At 45.6% G+C, this 23,665-nt stretch overlaps 1 protein-coding gene across 2 annotated transcripts; it reads left to right on the top strand.

Moving 5' to 3' along the window:
• Window positions 1–1,992: 1,992 nt before the first annotated feature.
• On the top strand, window positions 1,993–22,424 carry LOC125724045 (tripartite motif-containing protein 16-like). Of its 2 annotated transcripts, none has more exons than XM_049000974.1 (6): window positions 1,993–2,479; window positions 6,456–6,551; window positions 7,116–7,349; window positions 7,521–7,680; window positions 8,233–8,292; window positions 21,237–22,424. In XM_049000974.1, exons 1-6 carry the CDS (start codon window positions 2,024–2,026, stop codon window positions 21,770–21,772), a joined length of 1,542 nt encoding a protein of 513 aa, XP_048856931.1. In that variant the 5' UTR covers window positions 1,993–2,023; the 3' UTR covers window positions 21,773–22,424. The 2 variants fall into 2 exon arrangements, with proteins under 2 accessions (XP_048856931.1, XP_048856930.1); XM_049000973.1 differs by having other exon boundaries at window positions 1,993–2,614; window positions 21,237–22,423.
• The last annotated feature ends 1,241 nt before the right edge of the window (window positions 22,425–23,665 follow it).

Raw genomic sequence — 23,665 nt, 5'->3', positions numbered from 1 at the left:
ACTTGTTCACCACTTTCAGCAACAGTATCTGCTAAGTACTAGAACTGTAATCATATGTGAGTGAGTATGTCTGCTTTGAAGGAACAGACTCCTTACTGTAGGTACAGGGCACAGAAACAGGTAAATCCTGTAAGGTAACATTCTTAAAGTCAGCATAAATTCCAACACAGTTCTGGAATATGAAGTTCATAGTCAGTCATAATTTTGTAGCATTAAAATCCATCCATCCATCCATTTTCCAAACCGCTTATCCTATTGGGTCGTGGGGGGTCCGGAGCCTATCCCGGAATCAATGGGCACAAGGCAGGGAACAACCCAGGATGGGGGGCAGCCCATCGCAGGGCACACTCACACACCATTCACTCACACATGCACACCTATGGGCAATTCAGCAACTCCAATTAGCCTCAGCATGTTTTTGGACTGTGGGGGGAAACCGGAGTACCCGGAGGAAACCCCACGACGACACGGGGAGAACATGCAAACTCCGCACACATGTGACCCAGGCGGAGACTCGAACCCGGGTCCCAGAGGTGTGAGGCGACAGTGCTAACCACTGCACCACCATGCCGCCCCTTAGCATTAAAATGTAACTTTTAAATAAATCCTAACAGTATGTGTGATTGTGGGGGGGTGTGGGGTCTCGGGGTGTAACCTCTGTCTCTGGGCTTGTTTCCTGTCCCTCCTGCTGTATGTGTGAAGTTTGCATGTTCTTCCTATGTGGGCTTTCTCCTCCTACTTTGGAAAACATGAAACTGCGATCAGCCGATTGGATCTCTAAGCTGCCCTTAGTGTGAGTCTCTGTGTGTAAGTTTGTGCTCTGCTATAAACTAGTATCCTATCCATCGTGTCCCCCGCCCTGTGCCACCTGGGACAGGCTCCAGGCTCACCACCCCCCTATACAGGATAAGCAGTAATGGAGGACGGCTCCACACTGTTCCAAAGAAAGGGCGCTCCCGCTCCCTTCAGGACTGCAGACCAGCTGCTCTCACTTCACGCCTCCAGACTTGTGGGTGTGGTTCCCACTCCTGGTTCTGCATGTACAGCTTGCATGTTCTCCCCATGTTCCTGTGGGTTTCCTCAGGTTTCCTTCTGCTGTCCAAGATAATGCATTTTGGTGAATTAGTGTCTCTTGATTGTCCTCAGCATGTGAGTGAGTGTTTGCCCTGTGATGGACTGGCATCCCATCCAGGGTGTCTCTGCCTTGTGCCCTGTGCTTCCTGTGATGTGTGTGTCCCATAACCCTGCACTGGATAAGCGGTTATTGGTATTAGTTGGATACTTTTTTGATATATGATCTTTCTGTTCCTGCGGATGGCTGAAGCTGGTTCATTAACTTTTGGCTTAAATATGAGACTTTAACTTAATAGTGTTCAATGAATTCCTAGAATAAATTTTCATTACTAGAGTATGGAATTATTTTGGATGATAAAAATTATCACTCTGAACCTGGTCACCTGACTCTCCTTCTTAACAGAAATACACTCCCAGCACAAACACACAGAAAGAAAAGGAAGAAATGACATATATGTGCTACACCCTTTATTTTCATGAATATTATATATAGAAGAATGTAAAAAACAAATCTGTGGATTGACAGCACTTGTCAAAGCTTGTTCTGTCTAATCCTGACACAGTCTGTCTATAATTGCACATCCCTGCATGTTTCACCTGAAACCACATGATCCCAAACATGATTTTAAACAGACACAGAAATTCATTCTCAGTAGATCTGCTCTCTTATACCTTTATATCTAATTTCTATCCACTGTACGGCCAACAATGTCAGTAACAGTTATTCTCATGAAAGCTAAATAAATATCTGTTGTGGGTACAGTTTGTATAATGTACTATTTTAGTTATAAACTCCAGCTCCACTGTTTGCCCAGTCTGCTGTTCCCAGTCTGGCCTCAGCCCAAAACCACACCTGCTGCAGCCTGAGAAGCAGGAAGTTCCTCCCACTGTGACGCACAGATGACTGTGAGAGAAAACGAAACTGAATCCTATCAGTGTTCATGGTAAAATGGCAGAAGCCAGAGTTGCAGTGGATGTAAACGAGTTCAGTTGTGCAGTCTGTCTGGATCTACTAAAGGATCCAGTGACTATTCCCTGTGGACACAGTTACTGTATGAGCTGCATTAAGAGCTGCTGGGATCAGGAGGATCATGTTGGAGTTTACAGCTGCCCCCAGTGCAGACAGACCTTCATACCCAGACCTGTTCTGGACAGAAACACCATACTGGCTGAAATGGTGGAGAAACTGAAGAAGACTGGACTAGAAGCAGCTACTCCTGCTGACCAGTATGCTGGACCTGGAGATGTGGAGTGTGATGTCTGTACTGGGAGAAAACACAAAGCTGTCAAGTCCTGCCTGGTGTGTCTGGCCTCCTACTGTGAAACTGACCTGCAGCTTCACAATAAACTCCACCATGCAAAACAGCACAAGCTCATTGATGCCATCGGCCATCTGAAGGACAAGGTCTGTTCCCACCATGACAAACCCCTGGAGGTCTACTGCCGTACCGACCAGCAGTGTATCTGTCTGCTCTGTGTGAAGGATAAACACAGAGGCCATGATACAGTCTCAGCTGCTACAGGAAGGGCGGAGATACAGGTCATGCTAATTTAAAAGAATAGCCCCTTTCTATCTAAAATAATTTCCCCAAAGGGATCAGTGAAAGTATCAATTATTGTTATTATCTAAAAGTAAATTTTAAATAAATGGATTTTGTCTTAACACATGTTAGTGTAATTGCTATGAAACACTCAGAACAAGTCTGGTTCGGTAAAGTTGTCATGACCTGCTTGTTTGGTTACTAGCTTGACGGATTTAAGGTAGTCTGGGAAAAATGTAAGTGAACGAATATGAAGTCCATTTAAACTGTGGTAACTTAAATCCGACAAGTTACCCCGACAAGCCAGTAACCCTTCATAGTACAGAAGAACTCACTAGGGCCACAGTAGTACAGGCCACTGAAGTCAGAGGAATCTACAGAACCCTGACCTCAGAATTCAAGATGGCGGTGCCCTTTAAGGCCGTGCCCGCCTAAGATGTTGGTACGGAACGCCATGATACTCAAAATCAAATAAATAAGTTGTCAGGTTCGCCTTGTAAGCGGGTAAGCGGACGGGCATGCAAGCTGGTATTTTTGATATTTTTATATTAAAAAATAAATAAAATGATCAATATTTCAATAAGGGGCGGCATGGTGGTGCAGTGGTTAGCACGGTTGCCTCACACCTCTGTGACCCGGGTTCGAGTCTCCGCCTGGGTCACATATGTGCGGAGTTTGCATGTTCTCCCCATGTCGTCGTGGGGTTTCCTCCAGGTACTCCGGTTTCCCCCCACAGTCCAAAAACATGCTGAGGCTAATTGGAGTTACTAAATTGCCCATAGGAGTGCATGTGTGCGTGAATGGTGTGTGAATGTGCCCTGCGATGGGCTGGCCCCCCATCCTAGGTTGTTCCCTGCCTCGTGCCCATTGCTTCCGGGATAGGCTCTGGACCCCCCCGTGACCCAGTAGGATAAGCGGTTTGGAAAATGGATGGATGGACGGATGTTTCTTACTTTCAGTGTTTGTGGGGGTTTTCCTAGTCTTGTGTTCATTAGTATAAGTTACTGCACCTGTTGCCTGTTTTCCCTACACTGTTGTTATTGGTGAATTGTCTTATTTGTCACATCTGCCTCTTCGTTAGTTCAGTTGTCTGTTGCATTTAAGTGCTTGTCCTCCTTTTTCATGCTGATTCATTGTTTGTCTGTTGGTGGTGGAATGTTAGGTCATTGTCTTTAGTTACAGCCTGTTTTTCTACCTGGTTGTTTTTCCTGGTTTTCTTCCCTTAGTTGCCCATAGTGATGGCAAAACAAAGCTTTCCGAAGGAAGTGTGTCGAAAAATGGTTCAGTATTCGAAGTTTTTCTGAATGGTGAACATTAATAATACTAGGTGGTCAAATATGTAAATAGCATTTTGAGTGAGTGCACAACTTCTCCCACTTTAGAGAACACCTACTAACATGGAACGGAGGTCGCTGGAGAGCATAAAAACTGTAAAGGGTCTTCAGAACGCAGTATATTTGGGTCACTGAGGTACTGCCAAACCTCCGGAGTAGCATCTGCTGTTGAACTGTTGACCCATCTGCTCTCCCCCTGTCACTGTCCAGAAGACCTGGAACTAAAATGACAAAGCATGAGTCATTATATACACTATGCATTTTGTACTGTGCAATAATAATTGTACCTCCAAATTCAGTGTAATTGAACATTCAGATTAAAATGTGAAAGGTTGCAGTACTGGTGTGCATTGCAGTACCAGATGAAGTTCCTCCAGGCTCTGGTTCTGGTGGCTGGATGCATGTTGGTGTGCATGGGTTCTGCTGGGCCTCCTGTAACCTTATGCTGGACACACACTCTGCTGTAAGGCGTTTCACAGCAGCCTGAGCATTAGATTGGCTACAGAAACCTGCAGGTTTATATCTTGGACCCAGCAGTGTGGCCAGTGTCATTATGCTATGTGAGCTCTGTCTTCAGAGTAACCAATGCAGCTCCAACTGGCTCTCCTTGATCATGTGATCACTGCAGCACTGAATAGGTGATATTCCAGTTGGTTTCCACTTCTGTAATTATTCTCAGAGTGGGTCTGCCCATCTGTTGTTGGACTTGACAAAGCCTTTATCTCGCAGTTGTACTGGTTCTGAAGTAGGTCACACAGAATCTGTCTTACCTTGGGTCTGATGTCATCGGGTCCTTGTGTCTGATCCATGGTCTTCTTCACAGCCAAATTCAGTGCATGTACAATGCAGGTTGTGTGTCTGACACAGACAATCACATATTGTGCAGCGTCAGTGTGAGCCATCGGACTTTATTCTGTATTCCCCACTCCTCCATCAGGCTGCCTCGACTGCAGCCATGTTTTCTGCAGAATGAGACTCTGGGAATTTTCCTGCTCCCAATAATACAGTCGACAGCTCAGTCTTATCATTTATTATGTATTCATACAATTAAACTGAACCTTGGACACAATTATAATTGACTAATTATCATTATTCATCCATCCATTTTCCAAACCGCTTATCCTTCTGGGTCGTGGGGCTCAAGGGCCCATGGACATATGACTGTTCTGCTGAGGCGGGGGCTCAAACCAGCGATCTTCCAGTCATGGGCACAGATATTTAGCCCTCTGAGCCACTCACCGCCCCCTTTATTATCACTATTATTATCATTATTATTATTATTATCATTATTATTAAATTGTTTAATTATTGAAAATAAATTATTAAATTGTTATTATGATTAAAACTTATGCTGCAGTGTGTGTGCGCTGAAATATGTGCTGTACAACAGGTTTGAAAGCGGTAATGAGGATTGTGCCACATTTTCAATTTCCAAAGCAGTCACATGGTTGAGTGCAGAACGAAGCTTCAGATGACCATGGTCACATGTTCAGGGTGGAACGGAGGAAACCTTGAAGTTGTGCTTCAGAATGCAGTGAATCGTTTTTTTTTTTTGGTGTCAAGCTTAACATCATTAGCTGCCCCATTCCCTCTGTTAGTCTACATGCCATTTTCTTAGCTACTTTTTCCCTGGTGAGTTTTGACCCCTTATTGTTCTTTTATTGTGTGTCTTTCCAGTTTGGTTCAGTCTCTTTAATTCCCTTTGTCTTTGTGCTTTTAAGTGCATCGTCACCTTGTTTCCCTGCCTGCACCAGGCTGCGCCCCAACATGCACATTAAATATATGATCTGTTCAAATTCTGAAGCATCTTTAATGAATCTCATTTTACACATTTTCCTTTCTGAATTTGCGTGGAACATCAACGATGCAGACTTTGACACAGTTTACATATGAATGGGTCACAACAGTCCAATATTAAACCAACTTCCCAGCAGATTCAAAGTTTTCAGTATCGCAGGAGAAAAGATGCATTATTGTTGTTCAGAATACAGTTTACTACACAGTGGCCCATTATCAACTTACATGCGATCTGACATCAATCTAATAGGACGTCAGTTGAGTAGCCGGTCCTGCAGTGCAGCCCAGGACACAATCGCCTTCACATTGCTATAAGAATGTGGCCATATGCAGCCCAGACCACCTCCCAATGTGGTTTCAGTGATCGGATCTCAATGCATCTTCAATGCATCCTGGGTAATTAGCGCTGTCCACTTGTGATTGAATCACCCAGGACGCATGTTAATACCAGGTGGAAACAGGACCAAAGGGTCTATGTCCAGTTTATCCTACCTACAGTCAATAAATCGTTTACAAATATCCATCTATCCATCCATCCATCCATCCATCTCCTATCTGGTAATCCAGGTCAGGGTCAGGGGGAGTGCCTGGAGCCTTTCCCAGGCAGCATAGGGCCCAAGGCTGGGGTCCACCCTGGGCAGGATGATTGATGAATGTGATCTCAGCTAATGAAACAAACTTGTTTTGTTATCTTTTTTCTTATCTGTAGAAACAAATGGGTGAAACACAGAGGGAATTTCAGCAGAGAATTCAGATGAGAGAGAAGGAGCTGCAGGAGCTGAGAGAGGCTGTGGCCTCATTCACAGTGAGTATGAACCTGAAGAGAAGATAACAGCTGGCTTGTGATCATATTGAATCTTCTTTCAGATTCAACAGATTGCAGATTTACAGACTTGTGAGGATTAATCAAATTAATGCTGCTCTGGGTTATTCTGGGTCAGTGGGATAAAGTTGCTAGATTACAGAGTTTAACCAAGTGTTGCAGCAGTAGTTGCTTATTTTTTTAAAAAAAATACCATAAAAGGCCCATTTGAGAAAAATGCAACTTTTCACAACCCAGCGTAATGCAAATAAACATCGAAAAAGTCACGTATTAAATTGAGACCTAATGGTGACAACCAACCTGCCCCATACAGCCACCAGTCTCTGCCAAATCCCTGCAGCTGACAGTGTATGAGCTTAATGAGTTATCATTTCCAATCAGTGCTGGCTGGGTTTCAGTACCTGAGGCATCCAGCATGGTGACGCTCCAAACCCCAGCCCTGTGCTGTTTATACCTCCTATCAGCTCACATCTCTATTGTACAATGAGACTCTCTGGAGTCTCAAAAGGGGCCAGTTGTAATTTACCGACCCTGTGTCACCAACAGAGCTCAGCACAGTCAGCAGTGAAGGACAGCGAAAGGATCTTCACTGAGATGATCCGCTCCATTGAGAGAAGACGCTCTGAGGTGACAAAGCTGATCAGAGATCAGGAGAAGGCTGCAGTGAGTAAGGCTGAAGGAGACATGGAGAGACTGAAGCAGGAGATTGATGAACTGAAGAGAAGACACTCTGAGCTGGAGCAGCTTTCACACAAAGAGGATCACATCCATTTCCTCCAGGTAACAGAACAGCTACTTTGGCAATAAGTAAACCAGAGTATTCAATTGAATGCATATTGTCATTTGTATTTCAACTAGTCTGTCATTGGTCAGATGTTAATGGTCCTGTTAATTAGATTGCAATACACATTTGTATTGATGAAGCTGTTTAATCAGACTGTGTGTCTGTAGAGGCGCCAGGCTCTTCCTGTCACTCCTGAAGCTGGATTTGGACCCAGAATCTCTGTCAGTCCAAGATCTGATTTTGGCAATTTGAAGAAGGTGGTTTCTGAGCTGAAAGATCAACTGGAGAATGTTTGCAGAATGAAAATGGCAGAGATCCATCACGCAGGTTAATACATTTTCTAGTCTGTTCATGTTAATATAGACCAGAGCTGGCCAATCAGGGCTGTCTGTGGGGTTTTGCTGGATTACTAATTAGAGGACTGATTGGCTGAAGGGTCTCACATCTGGGGTTGAACAGCTGACCTAAAGGTTACCCCAAAGACCTGCGTACACACTGGTACTTTGCTGGTAAGATTACCCCCCCCCCCCCCCCGATGTAGACCATGCAGAGAGAGTATGCAGTACAGTCAGTCTCACATTTGTGTGACCAAGTCAGTTTGATTTCAATAAGTTTAAATCTTTGTGATACCTGGTGAACGAGCTTCACATTCTACTGTATGCAAAACCCAGATTACATGAAACATGTTTCTTCTACATTATAGAAACCAAAAATCTGTATTATGTGTAACTTACCATGATTTGCAGTTTGTTAAAATGCCTGTTATTGTCCCTCATAATGATAATACCCCACTGCTGTTATCTCCACAGTGAGTGAAGTCCATCTCCCACAAGTAAATTCCTTTTTCTCACATCCCTGTTTCTCTCTGTCTCCTTCTAGTTACCAAAGACACCATCCTACCGGTATTAGTGCCCAGGACCAGAGCAGAATTCTTACACTGTGAGTCTGTTCACACACTTGCTTCTCTCTCCCTGTATGAGGTGGAGTGTGTTTTATTGTGTTTTATTGTGTTTCATTTTCTACTGCTAGTGGAGCTTCTCTTTCTCTCTCCCGCTGCCTCCTGGTCTTTCACATTTACATGAGCTTTTTATCTCAGTAGACTTTGAATCCAATTGCTAAGTAAAGCAAGTTTATTCAGGGTGCTTTTCCACTGCACCAGGTACGGTACTTTTGGTTCTTTCCCTTTTCCATTAACTTCCGGTCTAGTACCAGTACCAGAAGTTCCAGTACCAAAAGCACCATTGCAGCTGGGGTACTTTTTCGGTACTTTGGAACTTTGGTGAGGGACTTACAAACACGTTCATTGTCAATTTAAAAAACAATTTTAAAAAGTCTAAAAGCCCAAAAAACAAATAAACAGTTAACTAAAAAGAAGTGACATTGTAGAGGCAGCATATGACTAAACTCCTGCTGATTTAATTTATTGAAAAGCTGCAGCAAACAGTAACGTTTTAAGCCCTGATTATAATGAGCTGACAGTGTTAGCAGACCTCAGGTCTTAAGGAAGCTTGTTCCACAGACAGGGAGCATAGAGACTAAAAGCTGCTTCAGCCTGCTTGGTCTTCATTCTGGGACACTGAGTAAACTTTCAGGGGTCTGGATGCTTCACAAGGTTCAAGGAAGTTAGTGCCATTTAGTGCCTTGTACACAAGTAATATTTAATTATTAATCCTATGATGCTCAGGAAGCCAGTGTAGTGATTAAGGAGCTGTGTGATATGCTCCACTTCCTTGGTGTTAGTGAGGACTCTGGTGGCAGCATCCTGGATGAGCTGCAGCTGTCTGACTGATTTATTACCAAGACCTGCTGGAAATAAACACATGAACAAGCTTTTCCGTATTTGGTTTACAGAGAAATCCTTCTCTCTCTCTCTTATTGGGCTGGTTTCAGCTTCCGTTGGGTGGATTTTAAGCAGAACTTGGGCAGGACCTGGGAACACTGTACTGATGCCTCATTTCCACCAACATGGAGCCGGTGCTGGGCTGGTTGTCACTTGATGCCTTTTCAGAACCTGCCTGCGTCTCCACCAGTTTAGAAAATGAACATAGGTGACAGTGAGAGTAAAGGTTCATATGTATTCCGTTTTGTTGGATTTATTCTTATCTGTTTCCAAATAAGTTTTTATAAACTGCCAACTGTCCTTTTAACGATCGCGCTATTAAAGATGCCAATAACTGAACTTTGCAATCTGCCTCATGATCTCTTCGCCACTCGAGGGCCACAATATTTTATTTATCAGACCTGCGGCATGGTTTTCATTTACAATGCAAAGTTACTCCAATAATAAAATGGCTAGTTGTTTTACTGCTGCCACCGGAAATATTAGACAAAACTATATTGGTTATTGACTGAATTATCCAGCTATGTGGATGGTTTGGACACGATGGCCCCTCCCATTTGCACTGATGTTATCAGAATTATATATTTTTTTTGTTGTGTCCCCAAACTGGTTGTGACACTGAACATCTCCTAAGTCTGTGCTTTAGGGCCATGACTTCACACGACACGCCTACACCTGCGTGCGTAGTTTACATCTATCTGGAGGATTGAAGGTCATGTCCACCAGGGGGCAGTGCGAGAAAACCATCTTGGTCGGTTCCTTCGTTTCCAGTCTCACTTGTGGCAGTCAAGATGGCGCTCTGAAGAACACGCTTTGATTAGAGCTGCAAACCGACTTGTTTTGTTTACCATGTACTGTGAACTATATGCAGTTTTACTACTGTCTGGTTTTATTTAATCATCCAGTGACTGCAATAACTATACACAGTCAAGATGACAGTTTCTGAAAAAAAAGAAAATGATGGAAGAGATTAAACAAGATAAAACAATAACACCTTTTCAAATCAGTTACAAACTGATTTTTGGCTTATTTCTAATGAATTAGGAAATATTTAAACAAACATTTTACCTTTACCATTTTCTGACCACCCAGCCATTGATATCCATATATCCATATTGTCATCGTCTATCCATCTATCCATCCATTTTCCAAACCGTTTATCCTTACTGGGTCGCGGGGGGTCCGGAGCCTATCCCAGAAGCAATGGGCACGAGGCAGGGAACAACCCAGGATGGGGGGCCAGCCCATCGCAGGGCACACTCACACACCTTTCACTCACACATGCACTCCTATGGGCAATTTAGCAACTCCAATTAGCCTCAGCATGTTTTTGGACTGTGGGGGGAAACCGGAGTACCTGGAGGAAACCCCACGATGACATGGGGAGAACATGCAAAATTGTCATCGTCTACTGGATATAAAATATCTTCAAACTGGATATTAAACAGTTCAATCTTGAGAAATAAAGTAGCTATTTTAAATATAGAATAATTAACTGACTTACACTGGAATAGACCCAATACAGAAAAAACTATTGCAATAACATGTAACAAAATTTGTCAGAAGGTTTAGTAGTGACTTGGCGCGAATCGGATGAAGAAAACAAAATTATAAATGAGATTTACTGCTTTAACCTGCAAACCAGTCAATCATCTTACTGATATAGAAAATAATGTAGGAGGTGACTTACAGAATAAATTGGATGATTATATATAAACATAAGGCAGAAGGAGCCTTTGTTAGATTGTGGCAAAAATGGCTTGAAGAAGGTGAGTGTCACGACCAGGCGCGGGGGAGAGCGGCGATCGTGCAGGTGCGGCGAGCAAGCAGCAGGCAAACAAGCAAAGTTGGGGCAAAACTAGGGATTTAATAAGGGAACCAGGACAGGAGAACATCGCACACCGACTAACATCAATGACAGACACGGAAAGAGGGGAGACCAGGACTTAAATACGTTAAAGCAGGGCAACATAATCATCCGGGGCTGGAAACAACTCGGGGAAGCACACGTGGGTAATCAGGGGGCGTGGCACACATGAGGAGCGGACGGGTCAGGCATCACAGAACCCCCCCCCCCAAAGGCGCGCTGCACCGGGCGCGCCAGGGAGGAGGCGAGGAATGGGGGACAGGAACCAAAACCTAGAAGACAAGAAGCAAAACCATTAACGAGGGACCGGGAACAAGACAGAGACACAGAACAAGGCAAGGGACAGGACGCAAGACAGGAGCTGAGACAGGACAGGGAAAGCGGACGAATAAACTAGAAAAGGGGACACAGAGGGAACAGGAGGAACAAAAGGACTGGGAGTGAACGGAGGGAACCCAGAGGGAGAAGGAGGAACAGGAGGAGCGAAGGGACGAGGGACAAAGAAAGGGGAAGCAAACAAAGGAGGGACAGAGGCAGGGAAGAAGGGAGAGAAGGGGAACAAAGGAGAGCCCGATGGAGACCCAGCGGGCGATGGGCGGCAGCTGGAGGGGCCGCAGGCGGCCGGGAGGCCGGAGCCGGAGAGGCCCGCGGAGGGGTCAGGGAGGGAGCAGGAGGGAGCACCGGGGAAGGGGACGAAGGAGCAGGAGGGGACCCTGGCGAGGATAAGGTGAGGGGGGGAGCTGCCGCAGGCGGCGACGTCATCCGCCGCGGACAAGTGGGCGGACCCGCTTGCGACGGAGGAACCGCCGTCGGGGAGCCCTCAGGCGACCGACTAGGCACGGACGGGGGGAGCGAGTCAGGGCGACGAGGCACCGGAGGGAGGCCCACAGGCGACGGCCGAACCGGGAGACCAGGGCCTGCGGCCACCAACCGAGCCCCAGCACAGGCAACGGAGGGTGAGCTAGGGGGCAGGGCGGGCAGAACCCCAGCCCTGCGTCTGTGCCCCCTCCCCTTGCTGGACACAGACATGCGGGCTTTAGTCTGGGGTTTCTCGCACCGGGGCGAGGACAAAGGAGTCATGAGTGAGGTCCCTGAGGGGTCCCATTCCAGCTCCTCCACCTCCGGAGGGGGAGGAGCCAAGATGGAGTCCTCCGGGACCTCCTCGGGGACTTGGACAGAAGGGACTGGAACCGCTGCAGGCGGAGGGGGCGCCTCGGGAGCCGCTGCAGGCGGAGGGGGCGCCTAGGGAGCCGCTGCAGGCGGAGGGGGCGCCTCGGGAGCCGCTGCAGGCGGAGGGGGCTGTAGTGGGGATGCCTGCCCGGGAGCTGCAGGCTGCTGCAGTGGGGGTGCCGGCCCGGGAACTGCAGGCTGCTGCAGTGGGGGCGCCGGCCCGGGAACTGCAGGCTGCTGCAGTCGGGGCGCCTGCCCGGGAGTTGCAGGACGACGAGGGAGCTGCGCAGGCGTAGGAGCCGCGGGCAGTGGCGGCTGCACGGGAGTGGGGTCCGCGGGCGGCGGCGGCTGCACGGGAGCGGAGACCGCCGGCAGTAACGGAGGGAGCTCCTCCGTACCGGCGATCGCCGGTCTCCTCCTTCTCCTCCTCTGGCGCCTGGCGGTGGTGGGAGGCGGCGCGACATCCGAGAAAGCGGACGGCGAGAGAACAAGCTCCGGGTAAGGGTAGAGGAAGGGCTCTTCATCCCCGTCCTCACTTGAAGGCCAGTATCTCCACACGGAGTAAGCGTCCTGTGGGCTCGGCCTCAGGGCTGGAGTCAGGATGTGCTGCTTTATCTCCGGAGACTGCCACATGCGGGAAAGCGCGCAGGCTCAGAGGGAGATCGTCGGCTCCCTCACTCTCCTTCTCCTCTGCTTCTTCGTCTTTTGGTCTGTCATTCTGTCACGACCAGGCGCGGGGAGAACGGTGATCGTGCGGGTGCGGCGAACAAGCAAAGTCGGGGCAAAATTAGGGATTTAATAAGGGAACCAGGACAGGAGAACATCGCACACCGACTAACATCAATGACAGACACGGAAAGAGGGGAGACCAGGACTTAAATACATTAAAGCAGGGCAACATAATCAGACGGGGCTGGAAACAAATCGGGGAAGCACATGTGGGTAATCAGGGGGCGTGGCACACATGAGGAGCGGATGGGTCAGGCATCACAGTGAGCAGAACTCAGCCTATTTCTTTAGGCTAGAAAGAGAGCAAGTCAGGAACTGCATTATGTGGGTGAAGATTTATGGAAATGTTGCGGAAAATTTTTTATTTCTTCTCAAACATGATGGGAATAACTGATGTGGATCGTGAACTTTGTGACGTCCCAATTCATTTAACTGAGATGTCTGCTGTAATAAATTGCTTAAAAAATAATAAATCGCCGGGAACAGACAGTCTAATCCAGAGTCTTTTTTCATCATTGCTGGAGATTTCAATCAGGTAAATCTGAAGCCAGTTGTCCCCAAATTCTTCCAATATATGAACATCCCAGCTAGAGGGAGAATCTGTCTGGACAATGTTCACACAAACGTTTGTGAGGCCTACAAGGCCCTTCCCCCCCCACCTCGGCTACTCAGACCATGTCACTGTGTTCATGGTTCCTGTGTATAAATCCCTGCTGAAGCACAACAAACCAGTCAGTAAGAGTGTGGCCAGCTGGTGCCATCTCAGCTCTCCAAGGCTGCTTTGGATCTACTGACTGGGACATTTTTAAGGAGGCTGCTATAAATGGTGATGCCATCAACCTGGAGGAGTATATAAACTCTGTGATCGATGACCACGAGAGCCGACCAAAGGCCCTGGATGACGAAGGAAGTGCTCACATATCTAAGAATCAGAAATGCAGCTTTCAGATCTAAAGACAAGGCTGCCCTCAGGACGCCCAGAGGCAACCTGTCCCAAGCTATGAGGATAGCCAATCAGGCACATGCACAGAGGATCAATGAACACTTTAAATGCACTAAAGACACACGCCGCATATGGCAGGGCATTCAGCCAATCACGATCTGCAAGCCCAACCCACACATCAGTGGCGGTGATGTCTCCCTTCCAGATGAGCTAAACAACTTCTTTGTACAGAATAAGGAGCCGACACCACCACCCCGGCCCCCCCAGTGAGGAGCTACTCCGTCTGTCCACAGCTGATGTGAGAAATCTTCTATCCAGAGTCAATCCATGCAAGGCTGCAGGACCTGACAACATACTTGGCTGAGTGCTGAGAGAATGCTGACCACTGACCACCTAGCTGGTGTCCTCACAGAATGCACCTCTTTAAGCCAGTGGTCTGTCCCAGCATGCTTAAAATTAACCACCATCATCCCAGTACTGAAGAAGCCATCAGTGACAGGCCTGAATGACTACTGCCCCGTTGCACTCAGGTCAATCATCATGAAGTGCTTGGAAAGGCTGGTCATGGCAGTAATACATAAAGACCAATCTTCCTACCTCTCTAGACCCTCTCCAATCTGCATACCGGTCCAACAGGTCTACTGAGGACACCGTAGCCTCTGCCCATCTCCTTTCCCTGACACATCTGGATAAGAGAGTCACATATGTCAGGATGTTATTCATAGACTTCAGCTCTACCTTCAATACATCCCTCAAAAACTGAGGGGGTTAAGCTTGAACACCACTCTCTGCGGCTGGATCTTGGATTTCCTGACAGAAACGCCCCAGTCAGTATGTATGGGCTGCAACACGTCCAACACCATCATCATCAAGTTTGTGGATGATACAACTGTGGTGGGACTGATAAACAGAGAAGATGACTCAGCATACAGAGAAGAGGTGGAAAGTCTTTCCACAAGAGACACAGTCTATCTGTCAATGCTGACAAGGCAAAAGAGATGATTGTGGACTTCAGAAGGACACGTCCTGCCCACACCCCACTCAGCATCAACGGTACTGCTGTGGAGATTGTAAGGAGAACCAAGTTCCTTAGTGTGGACATAACTGAGGAACTTACATGGACAAATAACACCACCTACTTATTCAAGAAAGCCTAGCAAAGACTAAACTAAACTTTCTGAGGTGGCTGAAATAAGCAAACCTTCCCCTCCCATCCTCACCATGTTCTATAGAGGCACCATCGGCATTGTTCTGACTAACTGCATCACCATCTGGTATGGCAGCTGCAACAAATCTGATCACAAATTCCTGCAGAGAGTAGTGAAGACAGCAGAGAACATTATGGGATGCCTCTCCCTTCCCTATAAGCCGCTTTTTGCAAATGCAGGGAACTGAGCTGGAAGGTGAAGCTTTTAATTTACCGGTTGATCTACGTTCCTACCCTCACCTATGGTCATGAGCTCTGGGTGATGACCGAATAAATGAGATTGTGAATAAAAGCAGCAGAAATCAGTTTCCTCAGCAGGGTGTCTGGGCTCAGCCTTAGAGAGGGTGAGGAGCTCAGACATCCGGGCTCAAAGTAGAGCCGCTGCTTCTCCGCATTGAAAGGAGTCAGTTGATGGTTCTAGGATACCTCTTGGACGGCTCCCTGGGGAGGTGTTTCAGGGCATGTCCAACCGGGAGGAGGCCTGGGGGCAGACCCAGAGATTGTATATAATATTAAAATCTCTATATATAATATATATATATATATACCCTGAGAGATTATATATAATATATACTACATTATATATAGATTATATGTTATATATTAGATCAGTGGCAAAAAAAATCGATGGATGGATGGAACTGTATGAAAAATAACGCTGCTTATGAAAGTAGGCAAGTAAGAATTTCAGGTTAGAATTTCATTGTACCTTGTACGCATGACACTGCTTTCTTAGAAACTTTTACTGCCATTAAATTTTGAAGATGCTGTACAAAGAAGGACACAATAGTGTTCGGAATATTTTTTTCTTGTCTGTGAAAATATACAGCTCTTCTGGACACTCATTCTTAAAAAAATCAGATGCTACTTTAATACTATAGGTACCGTAAGTAAAGATAAAGCTCTGTGACAAAACGTGACCATATTGCCACCCCAATTTCTGGTGGCACTGCACGTCGCGCATGCGTCTTGTTATCTTCATGTAAGTGCACAGACGAAGCCGGAATCTACACAGAAAACACGTGGCGGCCAGACTGGTACCTCTCCGCGCGCGTACAGGCGGACGTGTCTGTGTGGACTTTTATGATGCATTTTACTCCTCCGCGGACGACCGCCTGCCGCACTCCAAATTTGTCTTTAAACGCCAACATAGATGATTTTGATGAGGATTGGGGTAGTTTGCAAACCCTGCAGCCAATTTTCAAGGTAATAAAACTGTTACATACATATAAATGCGTATGCATATGTGTGCAGACTTGTCCCGAAATGACAATCTCACGCCAGCCAGTTGATCAAAGTTGGCAGCCCCGTGAACTGCCGCTCTGAATTTGTAAAACGTAGGGAAACATACACAGACCTCGCGGCTGTAGTACGTGTGCAGGGAATATCAGAATAATAATTTACTAATAATAATACTTAAATAGGACACGTGCGCATGTGTAAAGTACACAGCTTGACCAGAGAAATATGAACGTTTCCATGTACGCAAACGCGGTTGTAATACGCGGGTGATGCGCTTTGCGGAGAACCAGCGAGATGCGTCCGCGTTGGGAGCGTCGCGTCGGCGCGCTGCTGGAGAGAGGTGTGTGTCCAAAGTGGATTAAAAGAAATTCATATTGTGACCTAAAGACAAACTCACTTTTAGTGGTAATCTTTTTTGTGTAATTTTATGGTTAATATGTTTGATTAATGCTGTTTGTAATTTTATTTACCTGTAATTAAGCCTATTAGTTTAACGCGCGCATCATTTTGGCGCGTCTTCCCGCTGGCGTCGCGCAGGCGACAACAACAACAACAAATTTATTTTTATATAGCGCATTATCACAACATTACATTGTCTCAAAGCGCTTTACAGCATCCTCACCCAAAGCCCCCAGTGAGTTAGCCATAGGCGACAGTGGCAAGGAAAAACTCCCTAGAAGGAAGAAACCTTGAGAGGGACCAGACTCAAAGGGGGAGCCCATCCTCCAGGGCCCGGCAGGGATAGTCAAATAGAGAGAGGAGAGCAAGGAAGATGATAAGCCAATGCCGAAGTCGAGTCTTCTTCCAATTGCCAGGCAACCAGAGGTAAGGCAGCGGGTCATACATGGAAGATCAGAACGGCGAGCTGGATGCAGGGACGTCACTGGTGGTGGCGACGTCACATGTGGCCGGGTGTGCTGGATATCTTGATAGATTGAGGTCTCCAGGCATCACCCCCCAGGAGGAGTAGGGGAAATAAAATGTACAATTAGGCATAGTAGAGGAGGCTATTGGCAGTGCTAAAAGCTAGGTGAGTACAATATGAAGTGCAATCTGCAAGCTCCGGCAGATATGGCTATGGCAGCATCAGTAGGAGGGAGAGGCAAGTGGGAATGCCGGCATGGGGAGTCCCTGAAATGTCAGCACTCCAGTTCCACAAGAGATTGCAAAGCTAGAGTGACAGCACTGACAATCCAGTTCATCCAATGCCAATGGCACCGATCCCCACCCAGCTCTACACCTCACACTACAGGTCTGACTGGGAGTGAAGAGTTAGCTAGGGCTAGAACTAGTCCCTATACGCTAAACTAAACAGGTGTGTTTTTAGTCTGGACTTCAATATTGAGAGTGAACCTGAAACCCGCACATCCGGTGGAAGACCATTCCACAGCTGAGGAGCTTTGTAGGAGAAAGCTCTGCAGCCTGCCGTAGCTCTTTCTACCCTAGGCACTAACAGATATCCCATGGCTTGAGAGCGAAGCAAGCGTGGAGGGTTGTATGTGGTCAGCAGTTCACTAAGGTATTCTGGTGCAAGGCCATTTAGTGCTTTATAAGTTAATAGCAGTATTTTATAGTCAATTCGAGACTTAACTGGCAGCCAATGAAGAGAGGATAAGACCGGTGTAATATGATAAAATTTTTTAGTGTTTGTTAGAACTCTGGCTGCAGCATTCTGTACCATCTGAAGTTTATGCAAGGATCCAGACGGGCAACCCGATAGGAGGGCATTACAGTAATCCAGTCTGGAACTTACGAAGGCATGTATTAGTTTTTCTGCATCATTAAGTGAGAGCATCTTACGAAGCTTGGCTATGTTCCGTAGATGATAAAATGCAGTTCTAGTAATACTTCTTATGTGAGCATCAAAGCATAGATCTGAATCGACAAGAACGCCAAGATTTCTAACTACCATGTTAGGTTGTGTAGGAAGGTTACCAACGCTGAGGTGGTGGAACTTATTTCTAGCAGCCTTGGGACCAATTACCAGAACTTCTGTTTTTTCTGTGTTTAACATAAGGAAATTTTTTGCCATCCAGCACTGGATATCTAATAGACAGTCTTCTAACCGAGATAGCAGTGATATATCATCAGGGTTAACAGATATGTACAACTGTGTATCATCTGCATAACAATGAAACCCAATACCATGATTTCTAATAATGTTACCAAGAGGTAGCATGTATAGGGTAAACAGTAGCGGGCCCAGGACTGATCCCTGTGGGACACCATATTCAACTTTAGTGGCCTTGGATGATTCATTGTTCACATGGGCATACTGATAGCGATCAGACAAATATGAGCGGAACCAAGAAAGTGCTGTCCCTGTAATGCCAACTACACCTTCTAACCGGTCCAAGAGGATATTATGGTCCACAGTATCGAACGCTGCAGTTAAATCTAGCAATACCAACAGAGATACACAGCCACGGTCAGAAGCCACAAGTAAATCATTCATTACTTTGACTAGAGCAGTTTCTGTGCTATGGTTTGGTCTAAAGCCAGACTGATATAATTCATTGGCATTAGTTTTTTGTAGGAAAGAGGACAACTGACGAACTACAACCTTTTCCATGATCTTTGAAATGAAAGGAAGATTTGAGATAGGTCTATAGTTTCCTAAAACACTGGGTTCAAGATTTGGTTTCTTTAGGACGGGTCTGATAACAGCCATTTTAAAAGGTTTTGGAACATATCCAAGGCTAGTAGAGGATTTACAGGAGAAAATTAAGCTCAAAAGTTCTGAGTGTGTAATAGGAATGAATGATTCAAAGGTCTCATTATTGGTAGGCATAAGACTAGCAGGAGGCAGGCAGCCGTAAGTAGGTAAAGGTGTGCACTGTATAGTCTGTCTAATTGTAGTTATCTTACCATTAAAAAATGTAAGAAAGTCATCACTCTTAAGAGCTTGCAGGATTTGAAAGTTTAATGAGGAATTCTGTGTTATCCTAGCCACGGATTCAAATAGGAATTTAGGATTGGTTTTGTTCATGTCTATTAATCTGGAGAGATACACAGACCGAGCAGTTACTAGTGCTTGTCTGTATTTAGAGAGGCTCTCTTTCCAGGCAGATTTGAAAACTTCCAGTTTAGTTGAGCGCCATTTTCGCTCTAGCTTGCGTGATGCCTGTTTGAGTTCACGTGTATTATCAGAGTACCAGGGGGCAGGTATGTTATTGCTATGCTTTATACTCCTAAGGGGAGCCACAAGATCTAGAGTGCTGCGAAGGGATTTTTCCATGTTTGAAGTTGCCTGTTCAAGTTCATTTACACACGATGCTTCAGATGTAAGGCTGAAGGACTGTGGAAGTTGTTTCATAAATGTTGTTGTAGTTAGTGCCTTAATAGAACGTCTGATTCTATACTTTGGAGTGGTGGTCAACAGGAGGCTATACTGGATTTCAAATGTTAACAAGTAATGATCTGAGAGCAGAGGACTCTGTGGCATAATAGACACATGTTCTACCAGGATGCCATGACTAATGATCAAATCAAGGGTATGGTTACAGACATGAGTAGGCCCGACTACATTCTGACATACACCTACAGAGTCAAGAATAGCTGCAAATGCTGTTTTTAAAGGATCATTATCCTTCTCCATATGAATGTTAAAATCACCCACAATAACGGCTTTGTCAGTACTGACCACCAGGTTTGCTAAAAAATCAGCAAATTCCTTAAGAAAATCACTGTACGGCCCAGGCGGTCTATACACAGTAACCATGGTGATTTGGGGTGACGAACTACAAAGAGATGAGCCAGCAAGGCTAAGAACAAGAGTTTCAAATGTGCTGAAACTCACACCACATTTCTCAGACACTCCTAAGTTGGACTGAAAAATTGCAGCAACACCACCACCTTCGCGATTTGGTCGCGGGTTATGCTTATAACTGTATTCCGCTGGAGTAGATTCATTTAGTGCCATGAATTCATCCAGTTTAAGCCAGGTCTCAGTAAGGCACAGGGCACCAAGACTAAAATCAGTAATTATTTCATTTATTAATAGTGCTTTAGGGGCCAGTGATCTTATATTCAGAAGTCCAAGTTTAAGTTTAAATATTGCATCACAACTGTTTTCTAGTAACGGATTCATTGTGATTTTAATTAAGTTATTATGGCAAACTCCACGGTGGAATAGTCCTCCATGATTAAAGAAGTCTCAATGAAATGAAAATGAAATGAACCCTAGGCGACGACTCTAAGCGACTAGCAGGCGGTCGGTTATGCCGGTTTACCTGCCGCCTGGACTTGGCTCTAGTTAGTCAACGATTTGCCTGTAGACTACGAGCTATGCTTTTAGACAGGAGGTCGGCACCAGCCCGCGAGGGGTGAATACTGTCCCTCTTCAAAAGCCCAGGCCTACCCCAGAACATCCTCCAGTTGTCTATATAACCTACACCATTTATCGGGCACCATTCCGACAGCCAGCGATGTAGCGACGATAATCTGCTGTACATTTCATCGCCACGTCTAGCATGGATGGGGCCAGAGCACGTTACTGACACACACATCTTCTTCGCAATGTTGCACACCTCTTTAAAATTTGCCTTTGTGATCTCCGATTGCCTCAATCGGACATCATTAGTGCCGACCAACATTTCCTGAGGTATTTCACATATTTGACTTTTTATATTTTATGTATCGTACAGAATAATAGAGCGCAGGCTAAAGTGCAGTTCGGCCCCAGCGAGTCTCTCAGCGCGGCGTGTCTCACAGCGCAGGGGGCAGCCGGAGCGCCGCAGACTCGGGCGGCTACATGAGTATATTGGGAATAAAATGTGTGTATTGGAGCGAGTTCTGTGTTAGTGAGTGTGTGAGGTGTGACAGTGATAATGATGGAGATGTTGGGCTTCGTCATGGGATTAATCGCTCTTCCTCTTGCCTACAGACTCCTGCCAGCTGACGCTGGACCCCAACACAGCAAACAGAGAAGTGTCTCTGTCAGAGGGGAACAGGAAGGTGACAGCGGGGGAAGAGCAGCCATATCCTGATCATCCAGAGAGATTTGACTGCTACCCCCAAGTTCTGTGCAGAGAGAGTCTGACTGGTCGCTGTTACTGGGAGGCTGAGTGGAGTGGAGATGGAGTCTGGATAGCAGTGACTTATAAAGGAATCAGGAGGAAAGGAGACAGTGCTGACTGTCAGCTTGGATTCAATGAAAAGTCATGGAGTCTGTTCAGCTCTCCTGACGGTTACTCTGTCTGGCACAATAATAAACACACTGTCATACCCATAGAGCCCTCAGGCTCCCGCAGAGTAGGAGTGTATGTGGACCGGGCGGCTGGTACTCTGTCCTTCTACAGAGTCTCCTCTGATGGACTGACCCTCCTGTACAGCTTCACCTCCTCATTCACTGAACCGCTCTATCCAGGGTTTTTGGTTTATTATCCAAACTCCTCTGTGTCCCTGTGCATGCTGGGATAGCTCACTGTGTGCTGGAGGAATCATTTTTACCGTATCAGAGTGTCACATGTCGCTGCTTCTCCGTGGCAAAAAGGTAAAATCTCTGCTTTATAACCAGTATAACCCTTTTTACTCTGTCTGCAGTGTGACGTATGTTAATAAAATAAGTAATTGGGTTCTGTAAGCTCAACAAACATACAAAATGACTTATGTTCTATTTTGTCTGTAAATGCACCAAAAATACCTAAACAAATTCATAGTACATGCAGTTGTACCAATAGAGTGAATTCTGATTCTGAATAAAATAAAATGTAATGAAATCTAAGCCTGATGAGTAAGGGGAGCTTTTCCCCTCCCCTCTATATGTATATTTTATATGTTTGCCTATATATTGTATGTGCTACCTGTACACTGACAATAAAGGCTTCCTATTCTATCCCATTAATGTCCCGGTTCCGCGCTGCCCAGAACGTAACTGAGTAACAGACTTAATCCGCGCTCTCTGCTCACTGAGCGCAGCAGCCTGATATCGCAGCGGCGACCCAGACATTTTATTAACTGAAAACCTACAGTACAGCGGTCCTGAGGTAACTTAGTAAGGATAATGCAATCAAATTAATCATATATTAACTAAGTAAACATAAATAACATAAAATCTTAATAAATCACGTTAGTACAACAACAGAAAAGCATCTGACCATCAGTGAAGTAGTGTAGGTGATTACCATTTATCAGAAAAAAACACATAAATCCTGTTTCATTAGGAATCCTGAGATATATACTGTACTGTGCAAAAGTCATAGGCAGTCGCAGGAAATGTGTAAAGCTGGGTAGTAAATGTATATTTTCTCAGTATGAAAAACAAAATTTAATATTAGAACATATGCAAATTATGTGTAAAACAAAAAAACTAAAAGAAATTTCCTATGTTCTCCAAAAAGTTACTGATATCTTGTTGGATGGCTAGATGAACACCGATATGGTTCCTAAACCTAAACATGAGTATAATGAAAATACTGCCAAAACTGGGATGACTTTAGGAGAGATTTTGAAATGGTTAAGGGCAAACACAGTTTGACAGACATAACATCATAGGTTTAAATAAACATGGAGATCATTTTTAAAAGTTTATGTGACTGCCTATGACTTTTGCACAGTACTGTATATATATATATATATATATAGTTCCCTTTTTATTCCACACAGTTTAGGAATAAGATTATCAGCCACAATGTGACCCACAAACACTCACAGCGGCATTGCAGTAATACAGATATACCCCTGAACACAGTGGGAAGGTGGATTCTTACTCTGAAGTCCCTCCCCATCCTCTAGTGACGAGCTCCACATTCTGTGCTGCTGCCTCTGCTGGCCGCGTGTTTGTTTCTCTCCCCCCTGTCTAATTTAGACGTGGTGCACTTGTTCCCCTGGGGGTGGGTGTATAAGGTGGGTCCCCGGCTAAGGGGGGAGTGTTAGGTTGAAGAAACTGTTATTAATCATTTTGTTATCATTTTCGTATAATCAGCGATGAGTGTAAATATGTATATACATTATTTTGTTTTCTTCTAACCTCATACTCTAGATTATATTAATAATAGCGTTCAGCTTGCACGTACCCTGAGTATGTGCTCAACAGCTGCCCACTTAAGCAAAAACAGAACTGTCTCTTCTTGGCCTCACCTCCCTATCTTGCGTGACTCTTGCGCCTCCCACTGACTATAAATAAAGGAGCCAAGGGGAACCACACTCTGTAACACATTCTGCTGTAGCTCGCATTGCAGAGAGTGTGGGTACCCTTGCGTAAGTAAAACTTTAAAGTGTGTTGTCTTGTAATTCATAGTGTAGTGTGAAGTTGGGGTGGAAACGCCGGGCGCTTTCCCCAACAGGGAGGAATTGATCCTGTGGCAGCCACCA

Source organism: Brienomyrus brachyistius, unplaced genomic scaffold (assembly GCF_023856365.1).
Source record: "Brienomyrus brachyistius isolate T26 unplaced genomic scaffold, BBRACH_0.4 scaffold54, whole genome shotgun sequence".
NCBI classification, from domain to species: Eukaryota; Metazoa; Chordata; class Actinopteri; order Osteoglossiformes; family Mormyridae; genus Brienomyrus; species Brienomyrus brachyistius.
This window is presented reverse-complemented; position numbering and strand designations above follow the sequence as displayed.

Excerpts from the sequence above, each read along its gene's own strand:
- LOC125724045 (XM_049000973.1), top strand. The coding sequence starts at position 2,024 with ATGGCAGAAGCCAGAGTTGCAGTGGATGTAAACGAGTTCAGTTGTGCA. Across the intron at positions 6,552-7,115 it reads AGGCTGTGGCCTCATTCACA|AGCTCAGCACAGTCAGCAGT; the intron begins GTGAGTATGAAC and ends TGTCACCAACAG. Across the intron at positions 7,350-7,520 it reads ATCACATCCATTTCCTCCAG|AGGCGCCAGGCTCTTCCTGT; the intron begins GTAACAGAACAG and ends GTGTGTCTGTAG.